Here is a 12,009-nt window from a genome sequence, read left to right as displayed (position 1 = left end):
GTCTCTAAGAGTTGGACACGACTGAGTGAATTTCACTGTCATTTATTCAAATAAACATACTCACTGCAGTTTTCCTGGTGCGTGTTCCTTCTTGACAGGGGTAGAAATCTGTGGTTCTGGTGAGGGGGGAGGCACTGATGGTTTTGCAGCTGGTGGTGGAGGACCTATATCTTTAGGAATTTCAACATGTTTCCAATCTTCTCCTTCTTCAACTAGCAAACCAATCAATGAACCCAACCGTATATTTTTAGATCCTTCTGCCACCTATATTTAAAAAAGAAAATAACTGCAGAGAAAGATTCATGATTTCGTGAAGTAGTTTATTCTTTGGATAATTCTGTACCTGTTAGAAATCTCTCTTAAAATGAGCTAAAACCGATATCTGAGCTAGCCTACCTCCTCCCTTCCACTTACCATGTTCCTTGCCTATGTTCCCTCACTTACCCCTTCCGTCACCACTCTCCTCCTTCGTTACTAATGCTAACTCCTGAAATTAAAAAAAAAAAAACAGAGAAACTCTCCTCTTTCTGACAGGCTTCAAATACGTAAGAGCTACCATTACCATCTTCCTTTTGATGTCATTCAGTACAAATCTAAAGTAAGAGTTGTAGTTACATATCTTAACTATTTGTCTTTCCCAATAGTTTCCACAATGGCTTAGGAATTCCAACACCTCATAATGGATTAACTCCTTCAAATAAGTTATATGCATTAAAATTAAAGTAAAATCTTTTCAGTAAACTTAGTCTCTGAAAAAAAGTGTCCCATTGTATGGATGGAATTGGTTATTTACTTTGGTTAACAATAAGTGTGTGTGTGTGTGTGTGTGTGTGTGCGCGCGCGCGCGCACGTGTGCGCTTAGTCTCTCAGCTGAGCCCAACTCTCTGCGACCCCATGGACTGTAGCCCATCACGCTTCTCTGCCCATGGAATTCTCCAGGCCAGACTACTGGAGTGGGTTGCCATTCCCTTCTCCAGTGGATCTTCCCAACCCAGGGATCAAACCCAGGTCTCCTGCATTACAGGCAGATTCTTTATCATCTGAGCCACCAGGGAAGTCCATAATAAGTGTCCTTTCCACATTTCTCTTTCCCTTGTATGTATAATTACAAAAGCTAAGACATAAAGTAAAACCTCATGGATTTTCTGTAAGTGTATGAGAAACATGGTAATGTCTTAGCTAACCATTCTTTCATAGATAATGTCAATTAAATGCATAAAGAAAGACAAGATGATTTTTTAATGCAAATATATTTTAAGCATTGTGGCAGGATTAATTTATAAAGAAAAGGTTGCTTCTTATTTAATTATTAAAAGAAGTCCCTAAGAACCTTCAGATGATATTATACATTCAGTACTGGAAGAAAATGTCATTCCTTTAAAATGTTCTATTATTCTCTTTCAATTACTTTAAATAAGGTTCATTAGAGACATACTTTAATGAATAATATACTGTAGGATGTTCACTAATATAGTAATTATAAATAAAAGTGTAACAGAATGGGGTTGACATTTCTAAGTAACACTAATTTTCATGCTTATTAGTATGTGCACTATTAAAATAATAAGTTTTGAGAGTTAGGAAGCTTCCTAAACTTACTAATTACTGATGGAGCAAAATACATATAAAAAACTGGTATATAAAACTAAATAAAGATGTTTAATGAATAGGAGCTGAGGAAAAATGATAAACAATCTAAGAACAATTTGTTTGTCACGTACTAAAAAGTTTTACTTTTTTGGACTGCTCATTTTTTTAAACTATGTCAAAAAGATGAGTTAAGATTATTAATAGGTTAACATTTTCCCTTGTTTTAAAAATGTCTATTTGTTTGCTTATGAACTGCTAACTCAAAATCACAAAGTAAAATGACCAATTTTCTTAAAAAATTGATAGAAGAAAGTATTAAGTGATATGAAGTCCATCTGATGTTCATTCCTATCAAAACTGAACAAGAAACAGGATCAATATCCAAGTTCAAAGAACACCACTCAAATAAAAAGCATGTTTAAAAAAAGGGAAGGTTTATCCTAGAGATATCAACAGGTTTCTGAAATCAGATATTATACTGAATCTGAAACTGACACCTCATCTTCTACTTCATTTATTGCAATAAATCATAAAAATGATTCTGTACATACCCTACCAATTTATATCTTCAGAAGTAGGCAATAATGAGCATTTAGTATCATTTTTCTTTTCACCATATCTAAGTATTAAGTAAATTTTATTTTTAACTACTCATATTTTTCCATTAAAAAATGACATGATGGAACATGAAACACTAAATGCAATGAACAATGGTATACTACCACACAACTTGAATATATTAATAGAAGGTCAAATAAAACAATGTCTCTTATAGTTCCACTTAAAGCCACACTAAAGTCACTACACAAACTTAAAGATCACTTCTCTTTAAGAGATCTTTTAGAGGTGTGCTAGCTTCCTGTAGATATTTGCTGACGTTGTAGTCAGCAAATATTTAAAATTGATGAAGACTCAGTAACAAAACAATAAATTATGCTCTTTTCAAAGCTGTGTTGAGAAACCAAATGAGTCTTTGTTACTGCTCCCTGAGTTAGGACTGTGGATGTGCTCTGCTCTATGACAGAATCTGGAGTTTAATGACACCTCAGAGGCCCAGGTCTTTTCCCAGGCACTTGACTTACTTGATCAAAACTCTCTCCTACTCTTGTGTCACTGATTTCTTAATACTAAAAGAAAGAGTTTTACACTTAGTTCTTCTAAAACAGCTCAATAATGCTCAAATATTGGATCTAGAGTCTGTCATTTAAATTAATAGGCTCCCCTCATAATTTTTTACAGGTTCCTTGGGTTTCAATGCTGGCTCTGCTACTGACTAGTTATGTGACCTTGGTGAGGTTTATCTCACCCTGCCTGCTTCTTCATCTGTAAAATGGAAATAATAATAGTAACTACTTCACAAAGTTATTATATGAAGTAAATGAGTTATATATAAGACACTTAGAATAGTACTAGACATCTAGGAAATGCTACTTAGATGGGAAAGATGCTATTATTATGATTACAGTGATGTCTTTCTCCAAGTTTTTTTTTTGAATAACATATATATATATATGTATTTAAATTCATACCTTATGTACATATAGATGGACATACTTATTTATTTCTCTCCATTTTTTTTTCAACTTATTGCCCTCAAGGTCTATCTGTGTTGTTACAAATGGCAAGATTTCATTCTTTTTTAATGGCCAAATCGTATTCCATTGTGTATTTATACTCCAGTTGCTTTATCCATTCACTCACTGATGGACACTTAGGTAGTTTCTGTATCTTGGCTGTTGTAAATAATCCTGGAGGAAATATGGGAGTGCAGGTATCTTTTTGAGTTAGTGTTTTCTTTTTCTTTGGGTAAATATCAGAAGTGGAATTGCTGGATCACATGATAGTTCTATTTTAAAATTTTAGGAACCTCCATACTGCTTCCCACAGTGGCTGCACCACCAACAGTTTACATTCCCACCAACAGTATACAGGAGTCTCCTTTTCTCCACATCCTCACCAATACTCGTTTCTTATCTTTTTGATAACAGCTATTCTAACAGTTGTGAGGTAATACCTCATTGTGGTTAGGTTTGCATTTCTCTGATGATTAATGATGTTGAGCATCTTTTCATGTAACTGTTGGCTGTCTGCATGTCTTCTTTGAAAAAATGTCTATTCAGATCTTCTGCCCATTTTTAAATTGGATTGCTTGCCTTTTTTTTTTTTTTCTATTGAGTTGTATGACTTCTTTATGTATTTTGGATATCAGCCCCTTATCAGATACATGCCTTACATATATTCTCTCCCATTTTGTGGGCTGCCTTTGCATTTTGCTGCTGGTTTTCTTTGCTGTAGAGAGCTTTCTGTTTGATGTAGCCCCACTTGTTCATTTTTGCTTTTGTCGCTTTCACTTTTTTGTGTCAAAAAATCATAGCTGAGACCTATGTTAAGGACCTTACCAAGTCAGGGTTAGGGTTATTTTAAAACAAAAAACTATACTCAACATGGATCAAGCAGGAACTACAGGGAAGTGCCCCTCATTGCTAAAGGTTGGAAATTCATACAAAAAGGCCCAGCCATGAGGCTGGCCACACTAGAGTGTAAACAGCAGCATGTGAGACAAAGAGGTGGTGATATGTATTTCTCGATAAACATACATACACAGAGTCTGAATTCCATCCCTAGGTCCAGACCTCTAGTATGAGTTCTCTTTACCAGAGACATCCCCACAAGCTGAAATGTATTATCTGCAAAAGTGTTAAAAAGACAGCCCCTATGGTAAGCTCACCAGTATACCCAAGGATATGAGATACTGAAGACACAAAATATCTACAGCAGTACTTGCCAGGAGAGAAATTGTCTGAGGGGGTTCATGCCATTAAAGGTGCTCATAAGTACTGCCTATTTTGATTCTGACATTAAAAAATAATCAGTAAGTTAAGAAATTATTTAAATAGTTTTCTTCTTTAAAACAGAACAGCTTGAGAGTTGCTAAGTGAGGACTGAAGGAGCACACACAATGGTTAGTAGAAATGAGTTGAGTCACATGACTGACTTAAAAGCTGGTTTAAAACCAGTCCAGATTTTCCCATCATAGTTTGAACCATTATACAGTTTGAAATTTTTGTTCTTTAATATATATATTTAACTTATATGCATAATGAAGAGTGGTTTAAAAGGAAGATACGTAAGAAACAATGAAGCAGAAAACAAATCAACGACAATCTAAGATGCAGAGCGGAGAAGAAACACTTAAGTCCTTGAATACCAGTTTGCCTGGCACTCAAGCTGGGCACTGTTCTTACACATTATTAACTCATTTAATGCTCTTAAAAACCTTTTGAAGTGCTATTATTATTCCCACATATAGATAAGGAACTGAGGCTGAGAAGGAAAGGCTAAATAACTTGCTCAAGATCCCAGGGCTAGTAAGTCAGGAGTCAGATGCAGTGTGACAATAGAGACAACATTCAATATGATCAATGCCGTGTCTGTAAATTATATTCACATGATCAAAACGATCACATAGCACCTCAAGACAGTGCTATTTTTACAAGGAAGCTTAAAAAAGAAGAGTAGATGATAAATGATTTAGTTTTTAGTTCATGGGAAACACAGACTCATTTACCACTTTAATGTCATTTATCCATTTCAATATTAAAAAATTTAGAACTGAGACTATTTCCCATTTAGTAGAATTTGCTCTGAGCTTTGAGAGGGTATTTTCTCAATTAAAAATACAGTCTATGAAGAAGAATCAACTGAAAGGTTTCACAACTTCAAATTTCAACTGATAATTTTCAAACTACAAAAAATAATTTTGAAGAAGATTGCAAGCAACTTAATAAAAAATAAGGGAGGGTAGGAGGGAATCTAACAGTAAAATAAAACCGTGGTGAAAACATGGTTTTTCTTTAGAAAACACCAGTGACACAGTACTGGAGGGAGATATAGCGAAGACATTGATTGAATTAGAGAAACAGTACCAAAAATAATTATGATCTGTTGTTGTTTTTCTAATAGGTTTCCCAGGTGGTACGAGTGTAAAGAATCCACCTGCCAATGCAGGAGATGCAAGAGACACAGGTTCAGTCTCTGGGTGGGGAAGACCCCCTGCAGTAGGAAATGGCAACCCACTCCAGTACTCTTGCCTAGGAAATGCCAAGGACAAGAGAAGCCTGGCAGGCCACACAGTCCATGGGGCACAGAGAGTTGGACACGATTGAGCACTACTTTTTGCAATATTTAGATAATCAATAAAGGAATTTTAAAAATCTGTTTTAATATATATAGATGTTAAAATTTAGAAAGAATTCTATTTTTGAAAATTGTTTTGAAGAGTAACAGCCTACCCCAAAATAAAAATCAATGACTGTATTGCCAGTCAATAAACTAAAATTTTAAAAAATTATGTTTAAATATACCCTAACATCTTACATCTTCTTCACCCTCAAAAGCATCCTGACTTGTATCACAAATTATATAGTAACCCTAAATATATTTGAAGCCAATCTTAAACTCTTCAAAAAAAGTCATCTTAATATTCTATTTTATTGTTATTTAATCACTAAGTCACGTTTAACTCTTCGTGACCCCATAGACTGTAGCCCACCAGGCTCCTCTGTCTACAGGATTTCCTAGGCAAGAATACTGGAGTGGGTTGCCATTTCCTTCTCCAGGGAACCTTTCCAACGGGGATCGAACCTGTGTCTCCTGCATTAGCAAGCAGATTCTTTACCAATGAGCCACCAGGGAATCCCCTCATTTTATTACTTTACCATTTAAAACATCTGCTATCTAATTTGCTGAATAATAAATTTAAGACTAAACTTATGAACTGATACATGTGTAACAGTTTAAGGTTTTTACATGACAATTTACCAGTGTGATTAAATGAGAATTTAATAATTCTCCCATTAACTTAATTGGAAATAAATCATAAAATTATCTATACTGGCAGCAGTTATTCTTTATTAATATTATTAAGAGTGTCTAAGCTTGTTTTCTGGCTCTAAATGAGCCACCAGGACTTCCCTGGTGGCTTAGATGGTAAAGCATCCGCTTACAATGCGGGAGACCTGGGTTCAATCCCTGGGTTGGGAAGATCTCCTGGAGAAGGAAACGGCAACCCATTTCCCATCAAGAATAAGAATACAGTATTCTTGCCTGAAAATACCATGGATGAAGGAGCCTAGTAGGCTACAGTCCACGGGGTCGCAAAGAGTCGGACATGACTGAGCGACTTCACTTTTCTTTTCAAGCATTTTTTCTGGCTCTAAATGAAATATAATAATTAATATTTTATATTTAAAATGGAACTCAGATGTAAAAATTATGAGTACTAAGAAAAGAATCAAATTGGGGTTGGGGAGAAAATAAAAAACTCTCGAAGACTATGGAAATAAATCCCTATGAAGAGCAAAACAGGTTATAATTCCTAATCTTTCAAACATGTGGGCAAACTAAAAACTGGAGTTTTATATCATCAGTTCAGTTCAGTTCAGTCGCTCAGTCGTGTCCGACTCTTTGCAACCCTGTGAACCGCAGCAGGCCAGGCCTCCCTGTCCATCACCAACTCCCGGAGTCCACCCAAACCCATGTCCATCGAGTCGATGATGCCATCCAACCATCTCATCCTCTGTCGTCCCCTTTCCCCCCTGCCCTCAATCTTTCCCAGCATCAGGATCTTTTCCAGTGAGTCAGCTCTTCACATCAGGTGGCCAAAGTACTGGAGTTTCAGCTTCAACATCAGTTCCTATGCAACATTGCTCTTTACAGCATCGAATCTTGCTTCTATCACCAGTCCATTCACAAATGGGTGTTGTTTTTGCTTTGGCTCCATCCCTTCATCCTTTTATACCATCACCTGCCTTTTAATAAGCTCAATTAACCAACTCCTCGATTCTGAAAGTAAGATTCTCTTACATGTATTCCTATAAAAATCATCTCATTATGGGTGCTAATACGAGAATTATTCCAGAATGAAAGACAAAGTTCTAACTTGCGAATGGAAGGTTAAGAATGGAGGGGGGTAAAAGGCTTTAAAAATATCAGTAATACCACCTTAACTTCCCTCCATTTTTCCCCCTATAAAATTGCACACTGTGATATGAATATACTCCCATTCCTATTATCCAAAATGCATGTGGAATAATAATAAAGCCACAGAGCTCTAAAGCACATACACACAGCCTTTGGCAAGCAAATAGCTATTTGTACAACTAAAGCTGTTATCAATCATACCGCCTCACACCACCTTTTCAGAGCTTTTGGGCCCAGGTGAATAGGTACTCCTGACCTAAGACATCATTATTAATCTGAAATGTATTACTAAGCACCTGAGTGAAAAATATTATCAATTCTGGAAGACTTTCATAGCCAAACAATCCAGAACTGAGGCCAAAGACACAGCTTGCCAAAAGTACACACAGCTGGGCTTATTACATGTGCTAATTTAAACAACGTTTTTCCTTTTCAAAATGCAGCGTAAATTAGTGAAAGAAACTATTTTTGGTAAGAATATTTATTTTTTTCTAGTTAAAAAGGTACAGAACTTTTTAGTCTTGCATTCATATTTCCTCTTAGGAAGTATTTTCAACAATGTGTTTTAACATGGCTATCAATAGGGAAGACGACAATTGAAAGGAATTTTAACAAATTAGAATGCAAAAAATAAAAATTAAGTATGACATCCCAAAGTACAGTCTCTGGATACAATGTACGAAAGAAGGCATTATATCCATGGTCAAAGTGGAGGTGAGCTGGTGGCTCAGAAATGAGACCACATAAAGGGACTACTAGGAGATGTGCAGCGTGTCTGTATAAATCACGCTACAGAGGCACGAATGGACGCTTAATGTCCAGTCACAGAAACCAACACAAATTATGAGATAAATATACAGGCTGAGATGGGGGTATGGTCACCAAGACTGAACGAATAAGTGTAATAATAATGGGAACGGTTATGTTTACCAACACTTGGTGGGTGATAGGCCTTGAAATGGGAGACGGAAATGGCAACCCACTCCAGTGTTCCTGCCTGGAGAATCCCAGGGACAGAGGAGCCTAGTGGGCTGCCGTCTATGGGGTCGCATAGAGTTGGACACGACTGAAGCGACTTAGCAGCAGCAGCAGCAGCAGGCCTTGTAATGAGCATATATGCATTATCTCAATCTCTACTATTACCCCATAACCTACGGTATTACAGCTACCTCCACTTTACTAGAACGGTAAAGAATTTGCCAATCATGACATAACTAATAACTGGCAGAATTGGTCATCTATATGAATCGGGTAACAGTGTGATTCCAGAGCCTGTAATCTTAGCTTCTATACCACACTATCCATTTACTGTCCTAGAAGATCAGAAACAAACACGCCCTATCAGTGAGTATACCATGTAACCACAGACAGGCTTTATGCATTTTATTTCACTTACTTTTCATATAAACTCTAACATTCCACTATTTAAAAAAATGCCTATTATAGAAAATTAAGAATAGAGAGAAAAACAGAAAAAAAGAGCAGGAGAATCATTTAGTTCTACTACCCAAAGACAAACCTCAAATTTTTATAACACTTCATTCTAATCTTGTTTATATTTGTATTTTTATTTAAAGTTCAGTAAGACTGTAATCACCATCTATATATAATTATAAAAGTGTTTTTCCAAAAGTTTTTGAATTTTTGTTAACTTATAATAAAATCACATTTTTTCCTAGGAATTATTTTTTAATGGCTACATGATATTTCCTTCTGTTAATTAAGTAACCTCTCTTGTATTGCTACACATTTTTGTTGAAGGGCTATACTAACTTCAGCATTTAATAATACAACTAAAGTTTTCCAAGTAACAGCTTCATATTTTTAATTAGTTATAAAGCAAAGACTGTTCAGAGAAGTTTTCAAAATTACTACAGCATATTAAAACTTAGATCTAAAAGGAAATGACTTTGGTTTTACTAGACCCACAGCATATTTTCTTTTGCTCATGTAACAGAAAATATGCTATCAAAAGATATGACTGTCAACAACATGCAGTGAAATATTCCACATACATATCTTTTTAGGGCTTCCCAGGTAGCTCAGTGGTAAAGAATCTACCTGCCCATGCAGGAGAGACAGGTTTGATCCCTACGTCGGGAAAATCCCCTGGAAGAGGAAATGGCAACTCACTTCAGTATTCTTGACTGGAAAATCCCATGGACAGAGGAACCTGGTGGATTACAGTCCATGGGGTCACAAAGACTCAGACACGACTGAGCACATAATCACAGATACATTTTTATGCAATTACATTTTAAACAATTGTAAAACTATAAAGGATGAATAGAACTGTAAGGATGAGGAAGTATCAGGAAACTTAGTGTGGCTATGAAACCCACACGCAAGACTCTGCATAGGACAACTTCAAACATTCTTGTCTAGTGGAAGGAGATGAGCTGACTTTATACACTTTCCAGGCCTGGAAGTCCTGAGGATAGACGAAGATAAGATTTCTCGTTTTCATGAGATTGCAGTACAACATTTCTTAAAAAAAAAATTTACCAATTACAAACTTGGAAACTGCAAGCTCAAGCTTTAACTATTGTTCTCTTTGTCTTTAAATTTCACCTTGAGCACTTCTCTCATCCCTCAGGTCAGAATGCTTCTCACTTTCCACTAGAGAACCCAAAATACTGAGCATCTTTATCACAGATGAAATAGTTCTATGTTGTCTGATCATCACTGATTATTATTAGACGTCACACTGAAATATTTTAAACATCTGGATTTAAAATGTATATGCAGATATAATACAACACACAACCATAACAACATAAACAAAGAGGTACAAATAAACACTAACTCAATTTCAAAGAACTTGACAGTTAAGAAACCTTCACCCTGTTGAAGACAATGAAAATAAAAACTTACCACTATTCTGGCCAAGATGCCATCGTCGCTCGCATCTAGGGTAACCACAGCTTTGTCAGTCTCTATCTCACATAAGGCATCTCCAGCACTCACGGCTTCCCCTACAAAACAAGACTGGGTTGGTTTTGTTTTTTAAATATGAGTACTAGTTATGGGAGTTGGTGGGTGTAAAGTGTTTAAAACATGATAATAAGTATCAAAATACTCAACAGCTATTTCTGGGCTGTGGACTGACAAGTAATTCTCATACTGTGTGTATGTTTCTGTGTGTTTCTGTTTATGTGTATATGTATGATTTGTCACATTCCCCAAAAGCCCAATAATGACATAAGTTATATCTCTTATAATAAAAAAGTGATTACAGAGATTGTTGAGCAAATATTAAATCACATTTTATGGAGAATAGTAGGGGATGCATATCCTCCTCTGAACAAATCAATTCCAGACCCCACAGTCCTTCCTTTTGAATATATTTTGACTATTATTCCTTAAGAAAACAGTTTTACAATTAATTGTACCTCTTTAACATCTTAAGCCAGTTCAGAAACCCTGCTGGCACAGAGCAAAAATGAATAAAAACATATGAAGCATGATGAGAGAAAATCAAAGCCACAGCTAAGGTCAAATAAGAAACGTTTCTGTGCCACAGAAATGGTATGGATATTCAAACATGCCGAGCAGAAACTGACCTGCTGGCTTCTGGATCTGGAAGCAGGTGGTACAGAGGAAGGGTGATGTATAGTGGTTTTCTCTGGCGCAAAGGGAACTAAAAGCAGGGATCGATTCTCACATCGATTCTCTCCTTAAGGCTAGGGCTGGATCATGGCTCTACTTGTAACAGGAGACTGATCAAACAAGGAACCCAAACCTCTGACTAGAACTATGGCTTTAAATCAGAAGTGTGGGTCTGATAAGGTACTAACAAGGGAACGAAAACTACCTAAAAACCAGGAACAGAGCCAAGCCACCCTCTGGTTCCATTAGTGCATCTGCCAGTATACCAAATAACAACAAAATCTAGCAAAATCCCTAGATTGAGGGTGGGAAGGGGAGACTCAGGGAACAGGTGGGAAGACATTGAAACTAAAACAAAAACATTCTCGTCAAAAGTAAATGGCAAAACAAAGTTCCAAAACATGAAGAAATTTAATGCCAAGAAGGAAAACCAAAGAAATCAGGACTCGACTCAGAAATTCATTTCAGATGCAATCCGTTTAGTGCAACCCACCAAAGATTTTAAAATAAGAATCTTAAGGATGTTCAGAAACAGAAGCAAAGGTATAAGATCCATCACATGAACAAGAGATTAAAAAAGAAAATTAATGTACAGAAACAAAACATTATCAGGTTGAAAGGGGAAAAAAAACTAAACTGGAAATTTAAGGTATGAAAAATAGAGTGAATGAAATCTTATTAAAAAAAAACAGTTAATTGATATATTCTACAGGTGAGGTAGTGAAAGAATGATTTAGTAAATTAAAGATAGCTTCAATGAACTACCTGGACCTTAATATGAGCAGACAAAAATTTAAGTAGAAAAGAGCAGTTGCGGACATAAATTGA

The 12,009-nt window shown here is 36.0% G+C and overlaps 1 protein-coding gene across 2 annotated transcripts in view; it reads right to left on the bottom strand.

The window, feature by feature from the left end:
* PDHX (pyruvate dehydrogenase complex component X) overlaps nucleotides 1-12,009 on the bottom strand; it is a 71,474-nt gene that overhangs the window by 25,817 nt on the left and 33,648 nt on the right. For both annotated transcript variants that reach the window (XM_061151824.1, XM_061151832.1), the window contains exons 3-4: nucleotides 10,447-10,547; nucleotides 65-264 (exon numbers count right to left, since the gene is read on the bottom strand). In XM_061151824.1, the coding sequence (XP_061007807.1) occupies nucleotides 65-264; nucleotides 10,447-10,547 (301 nt within the window). The remainder of the gene's footprint in view (nucleotides 1-64; nucleotides 265-10,446; nucleotides 10,548-12,009) is intronic.

Source organism: Dama dama, chromosome 1 (assembly GCF_033118175.1).
Source record: "Dama dama isolate Ldn47 chromosome 1, ASM3311817v1, whole genome shotgun sequence".
Classification (NCBI taxonomy): Eukaryota; Metazoa; Chordata; class Mammalia; order Artiodactyla; family Cervidae; genus Dama; species Dama dama.
This window is presented reverse-complemented; position numbering and strand designations above follow the sequence as displayed.